The sequence below is a fragment of the Alligator mississippiensis genome, chromosome 4 (genome assembly GCF_030867095.1).
Source record: "Alligator mississippiensis isolate rAllMis1 chromosome 4, rAllMis1, whole genome shotgun sequence".
Taxonomy (NCBI): domain Eukaryota; kingdom Metazoa; phylum Chordata; order Crocodylia; family Alligatoridae; genus Alligator; species Alligator mississippiensis.
The window spans coordinates 147,597,361-147,618,100 of NC_081827.1; the positions used below are offsets into that span (position 1 = coordinate 147,597,361).

The 20,740-nt window shown below is 49.4% G+C and overlaps 1 protein-coding gene across 8 annotated transcripts in view; it reads right to left on the reverse strand.

Moving 5' to 3' along the window:
- Window positions 1–7,299: 7,299 nt before the first annotated feature.
- Window positions 7,300–20,740, reverse strand: part of A2ML1 (alpha-2-macroglobulin like 1) — a 54,678-nt gene continuing 41,237 nt past the window's right edge. For all 8 annotated transcript variants that reach the window (XM_019482289.2, XM_006270606.3, XM_019482284.1 and 5 more), the window contains 10 exons: window positions 17,742–17,816; window positions 14,377–14,539; window positions 13,439–13,653; window positions 12,930–13,145; window positions 12,594–12,715; window positions 12,353–12,443; window positions 11,882–11,950; window positions 9,702–9,804; window positions 8,265–8,306; window positions 7,300–7,821 (listed from right to left, as the gene is read on the reverse strand). In XM_019482289.2, coding sequence (XP_019337834.1) covers window positions 7,784–7,821; window positions 8,265–8,306; window positions 9,702–9,804; window positions 11,882–11,950; window positions 12,353–12,443; window positions 12,594–12,715; window positions 12,930–13,145; window positions 13,439–13,653; window positions 14,377–14,539; window positions 17,742–17,816 — 1,134 coding nt within the window. In that variant the 3' untranslated portion in view covers window positions 7,300–7,783. The remainder of the gene's footprint in view (window positions 7,822–8,264; window positions 8,307–9,701; window positions 9,805–11,881; window positions 11,951–12,352; window positions 12,444–12,593; window positions 12,716–12,929; window positions 13,146–13,438; window positions 13,654–14,376; window positions 14,540–17,741; window positions 17,817–20,740) is intronic.

The following is a 20,740-nucleotide window of genomic DNA, read 5'->3' on the forward strand; positions in this document are numbered from 1 at the left end:
AGCCATGCTAATGAAAAGCTCTCGGAGCATCACATGTATCAGCATCCACACACTGAAAAATGGTGGTGGGGCACTTTGAACTAAAGCTCATTGGACCAGCTTTAATTTAAAGCACCTTGCCACCATTTTTCAGCCCAGGAATGCTGATTCATATGATGCTGGAGTCTGCTGGAGTGCAATAACTCCCACACTCCAGCAGACTCAATTAATCAAATCTGCTCTGACATGCTTTGATTGCAGCATATCGGAGCAGCCTACCTGCACATATATAGGAACCCTAGCAGACACCAGCGGTACATGTATCAGCATCCCTGCCCTGAAAAATGGCAGCAGGGTGCTTCAAACTAAAGCTGGCTCAATGAGCTTTAGTTCAAACGATCCTGCTGCCATTTTTCAGGGCAGAGATACTGATACATGTTGACAGTCTGGACACTTTTAATTAGCCCACCTCCCAGAGCACATCAATAAACGCCCCTGGTTCCTGAGATCTGTTCCCCCAGGTTGTTAAAAGTTTCACTTCACTGATAACTACAGTTTGCAAATAGCAAGGGAGAAAGAAACAGCTGCTTGGGATTTGGACCCTGCTTAGCTCACTGGGCTGCCCCTGAGCTCAGCCATTCTGCGGTGCCAAGAATAAGCTGATGAACAAAATAGTTCCAAGGAGTTGCTTTCCAGATCCTTGGCTCTTCCAGTGACTGGCAGGCAGGGCAAACAGATTTTTCTCATCTTAAAGCAGGCAGGCTGAGGTCTCTGGGAGAGCCCAGTGTAGCCCGATACTAGGGCTGTGCGAAGCTTTGGGTGGTAATTCAATTTGGAGGAGATTCAGCCCAATTCGGTGGCCGAATCTCTGAATCCAAATTGAATCAGGGGACCAATTAAAAGGTCCAAATCGATTCGGAGAGCTTTGATGATTCCGGCAGTCCCCAGCGGCTGCAGCAGGGAGCAGCAGCTGACTCCAACCTGGTAAGTACTAGGGGTGGGGGAGGGAGGAGGGGACCGTGGGGGGGGGCCACCATCCCCCATCCCCTGCCTGCTCCCCCAGTCCCCCCAACCTCTCCCCCTACCCCCCTGTCCCAGCCCCCCACAAGTGCCCCGCCTACTCCAGCTCCCAGCCCTTTAAGAAAAAAAGAAAACCGAGACAACCCCGGGGCTCTCTGCTCCTGCAGTGGCCTCGGGGCTTCAGGGTGCTCATGCAGAGGCCCCCATGTGGCGGGGGGCAGTGAGAATTGCCCCCTGCCAGGCAGGAACCGTGAGTCCAGGGTTTTTTCATTTGTTTTTTTCTCTTAAAGAGCTAGAGCTGGGGCCAGTGGGGTGTCTGGGGGCTCATGCAGAGCCCCCGACACAGCATGGGGCAGTAGAGGGCAACAGAGATCGCCCCCCAGCCTGCAGCACCCAGTGAGCTGGAGCTTTTGTTTCCAAAGAGCTGGGAGCTGGGGCAGCCGGGGCAGCCGTTGCTGGGCTGGGGGGGATGAGCCTGGCTGATTCAGAGATTCGGAGATTCAGCAGCAGCCAAATCTCCAAATCAGATTCAGCCAGATCGATTCAGGACAATGGTTCAAATCACTGAATCGAATCACTGTCCCCCGAATCGGCCAAATCCAAGTTCAAAGCGAATACCAGCCGCTTCATGCAGGCCTACCCGATACCCTAATAGTGCAATTTCCTTGAAGATTTTTTTTTGATATTGCCTGTAACTATTGCTAGTGCTAAATGCAGCTTCAGTAAATTAAAATTAGTTAAAAACTACCTAAGGTCTACAAAGGGACAAGAAAGGGTATCCAATCTATTCCCTAACTGACAGGTTTGCTACATGAAAGGCAAGAAAAATTAATACTTAAATAAGATGTCTCCTGACCCAGGATTTCCTGAGACTCCTGGAAAAATCTGAAATTTTGCTTTTAATTCTACTTTTCCTCAAAAATTCTGGGCCCAGGCTGAGTGAATGCTCTTTTCCCAGTGATTTTTAGGGGTGTCTGGTTGTTTTTGAACTTTTTAATCTTAAGGAATTTCATAAGTGAAAAAAACAAAAATGTTCTAGATACTGGACCAGGAAATGCTCCCGGACAACGTGGTTATTGATTGGACTCCATCACCCCAGTCACTGCAGAGGTATAGGGGAGAACTTCCCCCAGGGCACAGTGCCAGTGACATGGCTTGTGTCCCCCCAGCATTCACCTTCCCCTACACTGATTTCCTCTACTTCTCACAGCACCCACAGACATTTACAATTGCAATAACCTGCCCCTGCACTGGCCCCTTTCCCCAAGGATCTCAAAACACTTGACAAGGCACATACATTGTGTTCATCAACACCCCCTTTTAGGGTAGGGCAGTATTATTATCTATATGCCCCTGCAACACGGAGAAACTCTAGGCAAAGGAAAGTGACTCACCCTAGGTCAGACAATGAGTCTGTGGCAGAGTTGGGATTAGACTCACAGCGCCTTGTCTCACACCTAGCATTTGACTCTCTTGTTTTCCTGACTTAGAAGTTCTTTCAAATTAAAACGTATGTTTAAGAATGTGTGATTATTCTGCTCACATTATTGACATCTATTTATACCAGTGTAATAAAGATTATGTGTGTGAGTGTATAACACAACGCAACGCAACACGATCCCTAATTAATTACCCTATTTATTTACATACCACACTCGCCTTTTTCCCCCAAAACAGCAGTTGTAAATAGGGGTACACATCTTAATTGAAGAAAGTGATTCTGAACAGGTTGGTTAAAGGGGAAAAGCTTTATTTCAGGGTGTGTTACATGCAAATAAATATGTATATGTGCTGGGGCAGATCCAGGAATTCTCAAAGGAGGTGTGGGAACAGCAACCTGCACTTCAGGGGTGGCTGCACCCTTAGCTCCCAGCCTCCTCTGCCCCCATGGATGAGGGCAGACTGTCCTCAGGAGCCTCTAGGGACTTTTTTTAGGTCCATAAAGCAGGTAAAAATCCCTCATCTTCTTCCATTCCCCTCTCCTGCATGCCACTGTTGTTTTCCCCACTCTTCTGGAGGCAGAGAAAACACCAGAGCTGTCCCTGCTGGCCCCAGCCAAGCTATGCCAGGGCTGAGCTTATCTAGGAATGGGGACAGCAGCAACAGCAAGGTGAGGGAGTAGTTCCCCCCATTCTGTCCATCCCCCAGGAGCAGGTGTGAGAAAATAGATCTGCCTGCCCATCCCCATTGCTGCTTTCCCCATGCTTCCCCCACCCTTGGCACAGTGGGGAAAGCAACAGCAGGAGGGAGGGGGTGAGGAGGGAAGCGGGGTTTTCATTTCCTTTAAGGGCTTTAAAAAGTCCCTGGAGGCTTTTGTGGTGTGGTCCAATCTAAAAAGAGTGTGCAGCCACACCACTGCACCCGTTCTGAATCTCCCCTGTGCACGTGTGGGTAATATTTTTTTAGCAGAGATATTCAAGGCCCATCACCCTCCCGGGACTGTTAATCCAGCAATTTTCATAAGGAAAGAAATAACAAAATGCATTTGTAGTAAGAAATAAATGATGCCACCAGGTGAGCCATGCTCAGTCCTGTTAGCTGCTGGCCAAACCATGATTTCAAAGAGGATGGAAACCGCTGAGTTGAGCAGTGCTCCTCTGCTTTCATGAGCTGTAACTGAGAGCTGTATTTGGCTGCTGGCTCAGAGAGCAGGGTAAAGAGTGGAGAGCACACCTGGGCAAACAAAGCAGCAGTAGCAGGGACGGGCAGGGTCAGAGAGCTCTGCTCATGGGCTCAGTGGGGAAGGCCAGCTGCCATTTGTTCTTACCCATCAGATCCACACCAGCAGTCTTCAGAGGGAGAACCACAGCACTCTGGGCTGCTATATGTGGCTTGGATTGGTCCCCACATGCCTGGATCCTGCCTTTTGCCACCCAAATTAGGCCCCATGTGCCTGGATCCAGCCTCACACCACCCAGATTGGGCCCCAAATGCCTGGATCCCACCTCGTGCTACTCACATCAGGTCCTGTGCCACCCTGGCCCATGCATCCAACTTAGAGTACAGGGCCACACTATCCTCCAGCACAGGCGACTGGTATGGGGGGGACCTGCCACCCCCCCCCCCCCCCGAGATTGGCCCCCAAAAGTGGGGCAGTTTTTTTGCCACAGTTTTTTTGCCGTGCAGGCTGGCGGCATGTTGGGGGGGGCACTAAGCCACAGCACAGAAGTGTAGGAGTAGATATGGGGCTTTTGGCCCACCCCCAAATTGTGTTCCTCCAGACTCAGGAGGCACCAGTCACCCCTGTCCACCAGCAAGGCTCCCTGTGGGCCCAGAAATTTGCCAGCTGGGGAGCCATAAATAATGCTGCCACTGCTCCCCTGCTGCCATTTTTTTAGACCTGTGGTGAGCCCTGCAGGTTGGATGACACAGCTTCACTGGCTGGATCTGGCCCATGGGCCAAGGGTTAAGCACCCCTACTATAAAGGGACAGAATGAGAAAAAAACCTGTCCCCTATCCTCCTCAGACCACAAGGAAAAGCACCTTCTTCTTTCTGCCATGGGAGGAGGTAACGAATAATGAATGAGACTGAATGAGAACTAACCTGAGTCCTCAGCCCCAAGTTCAGAGAATGAGCCCAGAGCTCAGACCAGTCAGTGACACCTTCCCCTGAAACAAAGACAGCGTCACTGCAAACTTCCTCCACATCTACTCCTGGTTCATGTGTCCCCTCCATCGTCTGGGGCCACATAGAGTTCTGTGTCTGTGACCCACGCAATCCTTCGGTTCTCTGCTGAGGCCACCCACACAAAGGCTGAAACCTGAAGCCAACCCCAGAAACATCTGTGAAAATTCACCTTGCACCCTGAAGTCCTTCCTCAAATGTACAACCCACATCTCTGCCCTTCGACCCTCCCACTGGAACAAGATGCTGAACCCTTTGACTGGGCCCAATTGGCAAAGCATTCTGCCAAAATTGTGACCAGAAAGACCCAAATCTCCTGCCTGAATTTATCTGGAGAGATTAGAAACCTTCATATTAAAATCCACTACTCCCAGATCCATCATTGGAATATTTCTCTGCATGTAAACTCCTAAACTTTGAACCTGAACCTTTCATATAAAACTACACAGACCCGGCATGGTAGTCATTGCCTGAGGGACATCCCAGACAATATACTCCTCCCTTTCCTTGGGAGTCTGCAAACATGAGGAGAGACTAGGTGGATTCCTTACCCCCTCCCATGGCAGTGCCAAAGGAATAAGTTTTAAGCCTTTATATTTCTCTCTTGCCCTCCCCTCCTCAGTTCCCCCACATATAACCCCTTCACTTGTTCAGCTGCAGGAAAAGGACTCATCCTTGAGCCCAGAAGAAGAGTCATGAGTCTGTGGCTGCTGGAAGTGGAAATAAGTCAGACAAGGGAAGCCGAAGGGCTCAACTGACCTGGACTCCATCTTTGAGGTCAAGGCTTTTATGTCATTTTCTCAGCTGCATGGGATTGTGTGACAGGATTTGCCCCCTAACCTTAGCAAGTCCATACAGCATTTGTATCCAGGTGCGTTCTGCTTGGTCATCTCCTCTGTCACTTTTCTCTCTCTTTCTATGCCATGGCGTAGACCAGCTCCATGTGGCCCACCTCTTGGCAAGGGGCCACTTCTCCTCCAGAGGCAACACATGGCTCACTGGGCTTTGGGGCCCCAGCTGAATCTCCCAACCCTGCCTCAGAGGCAAAGGTGCCCAGTCTTCAAGAGATTTTTTTATTATTATTTTTAAGGAAGAAATGTTGTGTCCCAGGTCAAATGAACCAAATCCAGTCCAAATCCATTTGAATCATCCAAGAACCATATGTGGCCCTGCCACTGGAAAGTATCCTCCACCTCAGCCTGGGGCTTCAGACACTTCCAAATCCTTAGGCAGGCATCCTACATGCAGGTTCAAGCCTGGAGACTTGGGGTTCAGATGGCCCTGAGTTTTGCTTGCCTTAGCTGTATGGCCTCAGGAGCAAGCTAGGGAGGAGTCTCCCATTTCCATAAAGTCGGAGTGTAGCTGAGATCCTCCCACTGGAAGCTGGCCAGTGGGAAGCTAACTATGAAGCTCTAGTAGGGAGTCCTGTCCACAAGCAGACAAGGGTGCACCCTCCACTGCATAAAGCCATTTGTAAGGCACTTACTTGGTCAGGGTACTGCATCCTGCCACTTTCATGGTCATGCCTCAGCCCCAGCTGGAGCTGGCTCAGTTGCCCAGCTCTAATTCCTCATGGAAACCATTCTACTTCACCTTCTCTCCCTGCCTATAGGCAGCCAGGCTCCTCACTGTTCCCCACAAGTTGGCAGATGACACTTCAGCACCCCCTACCCCCACCACCTCTCCTCTCCAGAAAACTCTAATTCAGGTTGGAAGTTGCTGCGAGACCCTCAGACAGTGGCAGCAGCCAAGAAGGGGTTGTTTTTTGTTTTTGTTTTTTTTTTATCTCACAGCCTCCTTTCCTCTGCCAGCTCCTGGCATGAAGCCTGCTGGAGGCACAAGGTGCTTAGATGCCAGGGGATGTATGAGGCCTGGAAAGAAACAGCAGTGAGAAAGAGAGTGCTTGCTCAGTATCTCTGGCTCTGCTGGGGGAATGCCTTGAAGCACTCTTTGTTCTCAAGAGAAGCAGACTCCAGAGAAGCAATGCTACAGGCAGGTCCTTCCTCAGGCACTGCCTTGGGCTCAATCCCCTCCACACATGGCCTGGGAACAACTAAAGCAGAGCTGCCCCTGCCAATCTACCATTTGCTTTACACAGAGCCACTGGTGCAGGCATGGGCAAGATGAGCTTGGTCCTATCGGCACCCCCAGGTGATGCAGACATGATCTACAACTCCCATTGCCCCATTCCTTATTACCATGTCTCCTTCTTCTGAAGACCAACCCAGCATGCATGAATGGCATGTGCCTGCAGTGGCTGGGGGGGCACGGCTGCGCTGGCAGCAGCGGGAGCACAGCGGCGGGAGCTCCCACAGACACCACCAGCACAAGGTGGGGGCAGGCCGTAACCAGGGGGCAGCAACCACCCGCAAGCACCTCCAGCAGCAGTGGCCAGGGATGAACATGGACTGTCCGCAGACACCGCTGGCAGTGCCTGCAATAGGGTGGCAAGCAGCAACCGCCCACAGGCGCCACCAACAGTGCCTTTTTGCAGGGGGTGCACCACCATGCACAGGGGGTGTACGTTCACCCACGTGCAACCTCTACGTGTCGCCCCTGCCAGCATGTTGCTAATTCCAGACAAAAGTAACCAGGACACACTGCACAGGCACTCCCAACTCCTGCCACTCCCTAGAGATCACAGTGGGACACACACACACACACACACACACACTGTGAGACACCCAGAATAACAATTTATTACCACCTCTTTCATACCAAAATACAGCACATGAACAAGAGTAGCCCTGTGATGAGAGGCCTCTGTCTCTCTCTACCTCTGAGTGTAATTCTCCCAGCCCTCCCCCTCACTGACCTGGCATAGATCTGCCTGGCAAGTGCATCCTCTGCTAATAACTCCTACCCCTCTGCCTAGAAGATGTTAGAGGGAGTCACTTGGCTCTGAACTGCCAAGGTGTGCATGTTCCCCTAAATGGCCCCCTCCTTCTGGTCCCCTCCTTCTGACTGCCAGCTCCTTTCTTCCTTTCTCTAAAGTACTGAATGAATGTTTCCCCTGTAGCCCCTCCCTCCCCTGACAAGACAGATTAGAAAGATATAACCCTCTCTCCCCGGGTCTGTGAGAGCAGCAGAGAGAATGACTCCCTTTGTCCTCAGCCATGAAGGTCAGATCAGTACCAGAACCAGGAATTCCTTGTGAATTACATCAGGGACCATCTGTCTCTGTCCATCACTTCTCCTGAAAGAGCAAGACAATGAGTTTTCACACAGTTCCCTAGTGCTTTTGTACTGAAGGACCCAAAGCACCTTGATGAAACCCTTGTTGAAGGGGGCAAAACCCAGCAGCTGTTTAACAGCACAGTAAAATACTTTAGGGAGGGATGTGCAATTTCTTGTCCCTGTGTGCAGTCCCATAGGGACTTTTCATGAGCACATCGGTCAGATGGTTCATTGCACTACAACAACAGCTCCAGTATTAAGCTGGGACACAGAAGTTAGCACTGCCACGGAGAGAAGGAGACCTCTCAAAGTCACATGCAGCACAGCTCCCCCTCGTCCCACACTGGCACTGGAGGCAGTGCTGCTCCTGAATGAGACACTTGATTCCTCCCTCGTGCCTAAGCTTAACTAGTTGCACAGGAATGGCATGCCCTCCTCCCAGGAAAGCTGTCTCCCACTCACCTTGCTGGCAGGGATCTGTGTACTCCACCATCGACTGTTCATCTGTCAAAGAAGAAACAGACTGTTACGTCCAGCACCAGATGCCACCCGAAGAAACAAGGAAAAGCTTGATCATCTCAGTGTCATATCTGCTTCCCTCCAAATCCAACCTCCCCTTCTCCCAGTTTAGAGGAGGGAAGACATCCTGAGCCATGCTCAGTCTGGTCCACTTTCTAAAGTCTTCAAAATGTCTGATCATGGAACAGCACAGAGGGAGGAAGTTGAACAAGGGTTTAAACACATTACCTTTTAGAAATAAATGTTCTTATTCATAAACATTAGTGAGGTACAAAAAGTTTGACTGGCACAGATTTGAGACTATGCACCGGGTGGGTCATCCCAGCCAAGGGCTGATACAGCCTCTGTCTCTGACATCACCATCAGGTTTTCTATATATGCTAGACATGTTAAGGAAAATCTCTTTCTGAAATGTCTCAGAACGTTTAAAAACAAGATTGGGACTATTTTTGTGCTCTTCTCCTTGTAAAGCTGAGTGTCTTAGCTTGTGTCCGAGAGAGAGAGAGAGAGAGAGAGAGACTGAAAAAAAAAACAATGCCTGGACACCACTCCCACCAGATCTGGCCAAACGAAAGAGATCTAGAAAGAGATCCCAGGACCTTCAAGAGACATACGCTGTTCAGTTTTATTGAAAAGATGAAGGCGGCCTTTCCCACACTGATGTTCCACTGTAGTGCAGCAACACACTAAACTTTACAGCAATGATATTTTTGCAGCAGAAAACCTGCCCCTGGCCAAGGACTGAATTTTACTGTCCACATGTGGTACAATAAGTACCTGTAAAACTGCTGTTTACTGGGTCAGACCATAAGTCCATCTTGCCTAGTATCCTGTATCAAGAGTGGGATTGTTTTAGGGATAGAGTGGTGACTGGTTTTAGGGAAGCTATTTATGGGAAAGGAGGAGGAGGTTTGGTTTGGTTTGGTTTGGATTATTTTTGTTTTTCTGGAAGAGGGACTGCACATTTGCTGGCAAGCTGATTTTATTTTAAAGTGAACAGGACAAATAAATAACAATCCCTAGAAGTGCCTGATATATTGTCTCTACAGGTGAAATTATTTTATGTATAAGAACCTTTTTGCATTTTGTCATCATTTTAAGATTGAACTATTCTGCTAAGAAATGCATTGTGTTAATTTAAAGATTGCTGTTCTGGGTTCTTTTTATTTGGAAAACAGCTCACATCAAGTAAAAGGGCAGTTACTTTCTCAAATTGTTTTTCTCCCCTTTTAGTGGAAAAGTAGCTGATTTACTGAATTTCACAGACGTGAAGTTCAAAAGAAGAGTGTGAACACTTGAAAAGAAATGAGTGAGATCTGCCGGCAAAGGTTTCACGAGCCAAGCTGCCAGCAGTCTGACACACATCACATCGCAGCCCACCTGGCTGGTAGTAATCATAGACTTTAATTGCTGCTGGCTTCAGGTCCCTGACAGGAACATCTTGGCTGATGGTGAAGGAATACATCTGAGTGTCCTTATCCAGCTGTGGGGAGAGAAAGGGTACAGTAAGCACTCAGGGTACCATACCAAAGCCTGTTAGACACACATTCTATTGATGTACCTGCAGTGCCCCCTGCTGTTACTGTCCCAGGAGTACTTGAGCAGAGACTAAAGAATATGCTGAATATTGGGAGGTTTTTTTAAATAAAGACAGACTTGCCACGGAGGGGCTGGTAAAGCTGGAACTCCCAAAAACACTTCTCTATGGCCATTGCTTAGGCATCTATTGCACTCATTTCTAAACACAGCACAGGATTGTAGAAACAATAGGGCCTGTGCAGGACTGACTGTCCGTTTCTCTGGCTTGCTCTGTTATCTAATCCTTGCTGATACTTTAGAGGCCACTGTTGCATCTTATTTGCTCCTGTTCTCTCAAAGGTGCTTTACCAAAGAGGTGAGTCTTAAAGCAGGATTGGTGGGTGACTTTACCTGCTGCTATAGAGAGGGCTCCAGACCATGCCTGGAAACTGTGGTTAGAGAGGCCCTTTTTGTCCAGCCCTTTTGTGTATAATCCTGGATCCTGAACATAACAGAGCCCCCAGTGGGACAAGACCAGGCTGTCTGCATTAGAACCCTGTACAGCAGCTTGTAGCGAATAAGGAGCCAGGGTAACAGGCTTTCTTTGGCCTGTCTTCGTCAGAGGTGTGCTGCCATGGCCAGTTGCAGCTTCACCTTCTGCGTGAAATATTTATCTGGGCACAGTGATGGACTGGCATGTGGAGTGTTTCAGCGCAGGAGGTAAAATGATTCTCTGCAGGAGGTCTGGCTGTGAGTCAAACATTCCCCCCTGATTCCAACCAGATGTGAAATGTGGAGCCAAGACAGATGATGGCAGAGTTCTCTGTCAGGGCCTCCTAATGCCTCTGGCTGGGATGAGAGGCTGCTACTTGCTGCCCATCTCCCTGTGACTCCTAGCTTGCAAGGTTATCACAAACTCACTTCATCTCAGCAACATAGCTCCCTTCCCTTTTCCTCCCCAGCACTCTGTAGGGTGCAGTTTAGACAGTAGGTAGCTTGCATTTCACCAGCAGTACTAAATTAGAACACCTCCTTCAGCTAGGACAGGAAAAAGGTAGTGATAATATGGATAAAAGGGTCTGTGTATCCCAAATCCCCAGTGGGGCATCAGTCAAGTATTGTTCTTAGGTTGCACTCAGTCCAGCCTGCAGCAGGGTTATCCCTCACTGGTACTGCAGCCTCCAGCCCATAATCTCAGCTCACCTCAGAAGCAGGCTGGCCATGTGGACAGAGCAGCAGTAACAGCTGGGAGCATTTGGGTGCCAGAATGCCACATATGATCTAGAGTCATATTGTTTTACAGATCACTGTTCTTGGCAAGGGGGATTTGAAAATTTACAGATTACATAATTCTTTAGTAGCAGCTCTATATGGATAGACTTATTGTTATGTGAGAATTGGGGGAGGAGAACAAAGTCATGACCTCAGTAGGGACATGGTGGGCAGCCCAGGATGAGGGTTTGAGGCTTGTGTCCTTGAGGTTTGCTTCTGAATTGAAGATGGAATCCAATGTGTGACTAGCAGAATAGGGGAGGCTGGTGCTTGCTTAAGAGAATAAGGTTCCAAGGTAAATTATTTGGGAAGGGGAAGATTTTCCCCATGAGGTCACAGCAGATTTTAGTAGTACATACCATTAGGAAACTATTGGCAGGGCAGTGCCCCATACCACAGGAGTTGTCCCAGGTCTGCATACAATGTGAATGCACACATGTTTGGACTGAGAGGGCAAGCCTGGCTTGCATGGGTGGTTGGAAGCAGGCAGCACAGTCACTTCTCTCACTCCTTACAGGCTATTCCCTGGGTCATCAGACGGAGTGAGCTGAGAGTGTAGGGAGCTGCCTGGTCTCCAAGGTGCAGAGGAGGATGGGACAATCCCCAGGTAGCATGTCATGTCCTCTGATTTAGCTACTACATGGATTACCTACGACCCCCAGAGCTAACTCTTGCCCCCTGGGAACCAAGCCCATGCCTGAAACTAGACTGATGACCAGAGTTAGTTTGTGTGTAAGCTACAGTCACACCTCCCTGATCCCAGCACTGACCTGATCCAGGTAGACGGTGAGATGCTCAGCCCCAAACTCCACTCTCTGCACATATGGCTGCTGCTGAAGCTGGGTAAGAGAATCAACATGGTTAGAGACACCCAACACCCAGCCTCTTCTCTCAATTGTCTAACCCCACAGGAGATGCTCTGTGGGATTAGAGAGGAGAGGATGGAGCAGTGAAATATGTTTCCCACCCCAGGATCAAAATGTCACCCACATCTAGAGCACAAGAGTGAGCACAACAGTCTAGAAGGTCCAAAGGATGAATGTTTAAGGCCATATGGAGACAAAAAAAGTGGGATGTGCCCTCTGGGAGCTGCCCTTCCCTGTTGCAGTGACAGAGCCAAGGGTAGGTACTGTGGTTGAGATCCCACACCATGCTACCTGGCTCTTGGCTGAGCTGGCTCCACTGTGACATGGCTCTAGTCACCAGAGTGAAGGAGCTGGTGGGGAAGGGAAAGGACTTACATAGGAGTTAGTCCCCTGGACAGGGTGGAATCCAGACAGCATCTTCACCTCAATAATGGCCATGTTGGAGGTGCTCCGTCTTCCCTCATAGCTGGGGGGATAAGGAAGAGACCACATACCTAACACCTTGCCATTACTCCTCTGCCCTCCCTGGCCTGTCCCACTGCCTCTCTGCCTTCTCCCCTCCCATACATGCTGTGTCCCTGAGGTTTCTGCCCACCGGCTGGCTCCTGGCTCTCACCTGACACTGATGCAGAGGGTCAGGACATGGGGGGCTGTCTCACAACTGTCTCCTGCTGCTTTCACACTCAGAAAAAAGGCCTCTCCATCCTTCTCAGGAGGCACGTTATACCACAGGACTGTCTGGAGGGAAACATACATAACACCCAACTAGTAAGGACACACATCCAACCAGTAAGGATATGCCCTTACCACTGCCCTTCCACACTCACCCACCCTCCCCTGGCTTCCTTTGGTGCAAGTGAAAGGGATCATATCCCATTCCCTTCTCTGAGCTGAGCACTGCACCCTCCTCTGGCATCCTCCAGGCCAGTCCTGCTGGGTGGCTGTCTCTCACCTGCACGTACACACAGCCTGTGCCAGTGGCACGCAGACTATATTCTCCAGGAATGTTGGGGAGAGGAAGCTGCTGCAGTACCAGCTGGTTGGTGGTCTCCATGTGGAAGGAGTGCTGGAAGCTGTTGCCTGATCTTACAGTCATGGTAATATCTCCCGACCTGATAAATGTCACTACACCATATCTAGCAAGGGCCTGGAGGGCAACGATGGTGTCCTATAAAAGGAAAGATGGTCACATTGCTACCTGTAGATCCACACCTGAGGGAAACAGCTCATACAGTCATTCCCTCCCTCATTCAAGGACAGAGAGATTTTCTCTGTAAGACTCCAACCAGTTGGATTCCAGCTCCCAGCCCCTCAGTGCCATGGGTTCTGCTCCTGTGGGTACCAGCAGTTCAATTCATGCCCTCTACCTCCAATCCCAGTGAGTTCTAGCCCTTGTGGGGATCCCAGCCTGCTGCTCCCCAAGAAGGCCTGGTCTCTGGCTGGGAGAAAAAGAGTTTGTACCTGGGTGGAGGCAAAGCCCCCATAGGCGTTCTGCTGCTTGGTGAGCCAGGTCACAATGCCAGTGGCAAATGCAATCTCTTCCTTAGTCACATTTTCCTTCATGAGCAAAGCCAGCAACACGTAGGCTGTCAGCTCCACATCCACAGACATGGCCTGGGACCAGCTATCCTGAGCAGGGAGCTGAACAGGCTTCCAGCTCCAGTATATCTGTCCTCCTGGGAGAGGAGGAACAAGAGCTTGAGGTGCACTAGAGCATTTGGTTGGGCTCAGGACTGCTGTCCTCACTGGGCTCTACTTGCCATCAGGCATGGAAGAAAGGCCATAGGCTGAGTCTGGCTGAGGAAATACCTACATGGAAGCAATACTATGGCGGGGGGAGTGAGCAGTGAAGTGTCACTTCGTGGTAAAGGGGCCATATTAAAGCAGAAATTTGGGCAGTAGAGAGTAACCACTGACCACTTTGTAAGGGTGGGGGGAATGATTTGTTCTGCTCACCTCATTACAAAGCTGCATCAGTCAAGGTGGGGGGGACAAGTGGAAAAAGCAGAGATTAATGAAGCAGAATCAAATGAAGATGAAACAACCTGGGGGAAACAAGTCCAAACACAGATGCCCTGGGGAGAATGGAGCCTGGACAGGAAAGAGATTGGTGGGGCTTGGGCAGGACAGCACATTTGAGATGAATTTGCAGCATGGTACATTAGCTATAGAGTAGTCTGTTAAGGAAAGGGTGGAACACCTGAATGAATAAGATGGTAGGATGTGTGCAGTCCCTACCAACTCTCAGGAGATGGGCTGGAAAAGCTTTCAGGGTTCTACCCTCACTACCTTCTTTGACTCTGCGGTAAGCATCCAGGCTCTAAATGCTGGTACAATTGATGCTACCAGTCATGGGAGCCCTAATGTTCTCAACAAAGCAGCTGACAGCCCCACAATACCTGACTTGATGGCCTGCTGGTCCAGCTTAGCAAGAAGAGAGTCCCTCCTAGCCCCATCTCCAGCCAATGAATAGACATATGCCAGCAGCGCCTGAGTGTAGATTCCAGTGACAATGGAGGAAGCATTCCTGAGACATTTCAAGCCATTCTTCACCATTGGGTCCTGGGACAGGAAGGAATGTGGAATCGATTTAATAGGAGGAGAAGCAGCAAAGAGAAATGGAGATGACCCCACAACTCTCAAACCCTCCCCTTATGGTTAGGGACCTACTGACTTCACAATTATGCAATTTTTGCAGAAACCATGAAATTGGTAGGCCCCCCATGAAAAAGGCTGGTCCCTGCAAAAGAGCACAGAAACCACAAAAAAACAGGAAAGCAGCCAGCAAGCGAGCAGGGGCAAAAAAAGGCAGCTGCAAACAGAAAACAGCATGAAGCCCTGGCATCCTGGAGCACAGGAGGAAGTGGGGAGCAGGAGCAAATTGGAGACTGAGCCCCTGACAGACTCAGTCCAGGAGCCTTTCAGTGGTCAGCCTGGGAAGTCAGGGGTTTTGGCGCCTGCTTTTAAAGCACCTGCAGGAATGCTGCTGCAGCATGCCTGCTTGCTTCAGTATAAGAAAGAGCAGACATGAACACAAAGAAGGCTTCCAAGACTGCCAAATACGTTTCAGCGGTGGACCATGTAAGACAGTATCCTGAAGGGACCTTGCAGGCAAATGGAGGCAAACTCTTCTGGACCACCTGCAATCTAACTCTGGATGTGTCCAGGAAAAACAGCACCAATTATCACTTGGAGTGATAATTCTTCCACATGAAGAGGAAGGCTACTGCAGAGGCTGAAGGTCAGAGCAAGAAGCAAGTGACCATGTCCTCCCTGTTTAAAAGGACCACAGAAAGCAAGTGTGGCAAGGTGAGGTGAGACGCAGCATTTTCCCTCATGGAGGCTTTTGTGGCAGCCAGCATCCCACTAGAGAAGCTTGATTACCCCAAGTTAAGGGACTACCTGTCCCAAAATGTGCTCAATGCTGGTAGTTTTCTGTGTGCCAACAAGCTTCTCCAGTACTATCTCCCTGCAGGGACTGCTTTGCATGTAGAGTCCAGGAAGGCTGTCTTGGCAGAGTATTATCCCTTTTCCATTGTAGCTGATGAAGCCATCAACCCTCAGGACAACTATGTGCTGCACATTATATTTGTACCAGGAGCTAGACCAACCAGGACCTGCCTGTGTTTCAAACCGAGCTGATCCACCCAACCTCTGTCAATTTTTCCACTGTGTCCCAAGAGATCGTGAAAGTAATTGTCAGCTATGGCGTAGACTTTAACAAGATCTCAGCATTCCTGTCTGACAATGCCATGCACGTGTGCAAGGCTTTCTCTGGTGTGCTCCAGGGAATGCTGCCCAACATTCCCTGCAATGACCACATTTTGTCCCTAGCAAGTGACATCTGGTGCACGCAGTCCCGGGGGGTGGATAGCCTAGTGTCTTCTTTCAAGAAAGCCTTCAAGAGCTGTCCAGGTCATAAGGTCCAATACAGGCAGTTGGTTGCTAGTCAAAGTGGAGACTCACGTGACATTGTGCTGCTACCACCAAAGCCTGTGCTGATACACTGTGAAACTCCTGGTTCAATGTGGTTCATTACCACACCACTCACATGCAACGCTACCGGCGGTTTGTGAGTGAGGACCTGGAAATCACACCCAGCATGCAGTGCATGCTTAAGCTTCACAATCTCTTACAGAGAGGTGACATTCAAGATCAAGTGACATTTGGGGCTGACACAGTCACCTGATTCATGGAGCTTCTGACCTGGTTTGAAGGCCAGCAGGCTGTGATCTACCACACATACAACAAGATAATCTTGATAAGCTAGGTCAAAGACAAGGCTTCACAGGAACTGTAAAGCTGCCCTCGTGAAAACCAGCACAGAAGGAACAAGTTCCAGGCAATAACTGCAAAGCTGAACCATTACCACAGGTATGACCTGTCACTACCACTGCGGTTCGGACAGCCAGCTGCCCCCTTCCTTAATGCTGGTCACATTTTGAACCCCAACCAGGTGTCTGTGTTGAACTGTGACTCTCAGCTACTGAAAGCAATCCTGGGATGAGGTGAAAAGCATGACAATGAACATGATGCCTAAGTGAACTTTGTGAAAGAGTGCCAGATGCCTGTGCCTGTATTCTGGGACTCTGTCTGTGACCAGTTTACACATCTTCACACCCTGGCAAGATGCTGCCTCGCCATTCCAACAAACTCAAGTGGATGCAGAATGTGCCATCTCAGTGTATGGATAAGTGTTCACCCCACAGAGGCAGAGAATGTCTCCAGGCACTGTGGCTGGATGCACAATGCTTGCATTTAATACATAGCCTGAACCGCCTGTCTTAAGGTTAGCAGTCAGTTTTGGTAATCTCCTTTTTATAATGTTTTTTAATAAAGTGTATATAGTTGCTGTTCATAGTACAGCTGTGCATAGTTATGCTGTACATAGTACAGCTTTATTTTCATAAGATATTGTAGTTTAGAGTTTGATCAAGAGCTTAGATAGTATCACTTAATAAAGTGCATATAGTTGGTGTTATTTAATAAAGTGTATACAGTTGGTTTTCATTACAATTCATTGCCTCCGCTGATTTATTTTAATAAGATATTTCATTTTACAGATTAATTAGGTGCTTAGTCTGCTTAATAATTATGCAGCAATTAATGGCTTCCACAGGCTTTATCCCCTGATTAAGCCCAGGGAAGACATTAATTGCTGCGGTATTAAGCAGTCTAGGATACAGTTAATGGCTTTCCCGGGTTGATCAGGGGTTCAAGCCCCGGGAAGCCATTAACCATGTCCTAGACTACTTGCTAATGTCAATCCCCTGATCAAGCCCGAGGAAGGCATTCATTGTCACAGTAGGAAGCAGTCTAGGATGTGGTTAATGGCTTCCCTGGGCTTGATCCCCAATCAAGCCAGGGAAAGCCATTAACTGTGTCCTAGACTGCTTAATACCATGGCAATTAATGCCTTCCTCGGGCTTAATCCCCCGATCAAGCCTAGGGAAGGTATTAATTACCGTGTTTACAACCAAACCCCAGTTGGGGCCATCTGTCAATATTTGGAGAGGGGTGGGACTTGGACAATCAGAGATGGGGGGTTGGGGAGGTACTGCTTGCCAACGCAAAAATGGCGCCTGACACCACGCTGGGAGTATGAAATCGAGAGGCAGCCACCCTGAATTAGGTAGATCCCTACTTATTGGCAAGGTTAGAAGTATGGTAGTTATAACTATTCAAGGTGCATCACACAGGGAAAGCCTGGCCCACAGAGTTGTCACAGAGAAGAGAGGATGTGGGCATTCAGCACTATACTCACACTGAGTGGCTTCCCTGCCTCCAGAAGAGCCGATGTGATGTACGCAGTGAGCGAGATGTCATCATTTACGCCACCCTGCAGGCCACACAGAGAGAAAGAAAGAGATTGGGAAGAATAGATCTTAAGTGTCGCTATACTAATGCTAGGAGCATGGGGAAGAAGCAGGAGGAACTTGCACTCCTGCTTGCAAACAAGAACTTTGACTTGGTTGGGCTAACTGAAACCTGGTGGGACCCTAGTACCCATGATTGGGCAGTAAGCATTGAGGGTTATAGGCTGTACAGACATAATAGAGTAGGGAGAAAACAGGGTGGGAGGGAGGGTGCTGTTGCTCTCCATGTTAAGGAGCATTATACATCTTCCATAATCAAAATGGGATCAGAGGAGGGGCAAATTGAGGTATTGTGGGTCAGAATACAAGGGGGTCAGGGAAAAGGGACTTGATAGTGGAGGTCTACTACAGGCCGCTACATCAGGAAGATGAGCTAGACCTGGACTTCTCAAGACAGCTCTCAGAGGCCATACGGTCTAGGGACGTGGTTGTCATGGGTGACCTAAACTACCCTGACATCTGCTGGGAGGAGCAGTCAGCTGGAGCCAAGCATTCCCATAGGTTCTTAACCTGCATACAGGACCTTCACCTAACGCAGGAGGTATATGGACCCTCTGGGGGACATTCCTTACTGGACTTGGTGTTGGCTACAGGGGATGACCTGGTGGGGGATCTATGGACACAAGGTAACCTAGGGAACAATGACCATCAATTGATTTAATTCACTATCCAGCGTACAGTGGGAAAGATAACCAGTAAGGCAGAAGTGCTAGGACTTCAGGAAGACTAACTTCAGTGTGCTCAGGATATTAGTTAGTAAGGCACTGAAGAACAGGAGCACTGATGAGATGGGAGTCTAGGAAGAGTGGTCATTCTTAAAGGGAGCAATCCTGTGGGCGCAGAAGGAGACAATCCCATTGCACAGGAAAGGGGGCAAAGGGGCCAAGACAACCTCTTGGCTGAACAGGGAAATCCAGGAAAGCCTAGGGGCAAAAAAAGAGGCACATAGGCTGTGGAAGCAGGGGGTAGCTACCAAGCTGGAGTATACCTACTTGGCCTGCAGTTGCAGGGAGGCAGTTAGAAAGGCCAAAACAGAAATGGAACTCAGGATGGCAATGAAAATTAAAGACAACAAAAAGTCCTTCTTCAGGTATATAGGGAGTAAAAAGAAGGTGCAGGGTAGCATAGGACCCCTACAGGACAAACTAAGGCAATTAGTGACAGATAGTGGGGACAAGGCTGAGCTCTTCAATTAATTTTTTGCTTCTGTATTAGACACAAATCAAGATAAATCTCTTAAGTGGATCATGGACAGGCACAAAAGGGATATCAGCCCACCAACTCTTAGCACCGACTTGGTGAAGAGCCACTTGGAAGGAATGGATGTATTTAAGTCAGTAGGCCCAGATGATCTTTATCCAAGGGTGCTGAAGGAATTGGCCAGTGTCAGAGCAGAACCACTGGCACAGCGGTTTGAGCACTCATGGTGCTCAGGTCAGATCCCAGAGGACTAGAAAAGGGTCAATGTGGTCTCTGTTTTCAAGAAGGGGAGGAAGGAGGATCAGGGTATCTTTAGACTGGTTAGTCTTGTCTCTATCCTTAGGAAAACCTTTGAAAATATTATTAAGGTCACATTTGTGGGAGTCCAGCTGGAAAAATAATGCTGAAGGCAACCAGCATGGATTCATAGCAGGTAGATCCTAACTAACTTTGTTTCTTTTTATGATCAGGTCACAAAATTCTTAGACACAGGAGTTGAGGTAGATGTCATTTACTTGGATTTTAGGAAGGCCTTCAATACGGTATCTCATCCTAGTCTCATAACAAACTGAGTGGCTGTGACATAGATGATTACATGGTCAGGTGGGTGGCAAATTGGCTTAGGGGTCGCACCCAGAGAATGATGGTAGACAGGTCAGTTTTAACCTGGAAAGATGGGGGCAGTGGAGTCCCACAAGGTTCAGTCCTTGGACCAGTCCTGTTCAATGTCTTCATCAGTACTTGGATGAGGACATGGAGAGCACTGTCCAAATTCACAGATGATACCAAATTATGGGGTAAAGTTAACACACTAGAGGCTAGGGAACAAATCCAGATGGATCTGGACAGTTTGGAAAAGTGGGCAGAACAGAATAGGATGCAGCTCAACAAAGATAAGTGCAAAGTGCTGCACCTAGGGAGAAGGGGTCACCAGCACACTTACAAGCTGAGGGAGGACCTTCTCAGCAGCACAGCAGCGGAAAGGGATCTTGGAGTCATTGTTGACACTAGGATGAACATGAGTCGTTGTCACGGCGGGGTCCTCGCGGAGGGCCGTGATTTCCTTGAGGCCCTCTCACCGCGCTACTCCGGCCCGAGGGCACCCTCCATTCTCGCCCACCTTGATGTAATATGTAATAGGGAGGCTGCCTTGTGTTTCCTCGGGCCTGTCAGCTCCTGGACCCCTCGTGGGTCTCCCCGTATAATGGGCGCTACCCAAGCGCCCTAGCCTTATGGGCTATGCGTGGCTCCTACCAGCCCCTAATACCACGCCCCAAGCCTCGCAGATGTAATAGACGTTGTCCAGTCTATACGCCCGCTTCCCAGGCCTCCTCTCTAATGTGGCCCACTCTGGGCTCCCTCTCTCATGCCCAGCCTCTTGCTGGGACTCTTGTCTGGCCCACTCTGGGCCTCCCCTGCCGGTATGGTTCTGCTCCGGGACTCTCTAGCGGGCCCCCGGTCCTATGGGCCAACCGCACGGATACCCTCCCTGACTCTGGCTCCCTGCGCTGCTACTCCCTGTCTTCTCAGGGGCAACCGCCGCGCCCTGCCTTGGTCTGAGGGGTATTGCCGCACTAGCCTGCGGCCGGGCTCGCTATGCCTGTGCGCCCACACTGGGCTACTCAATAAAACCCAATGGCGTTCCCCCTCTCTGGGGCTCGCCGCACCCGCACTGGGCTATTCAATA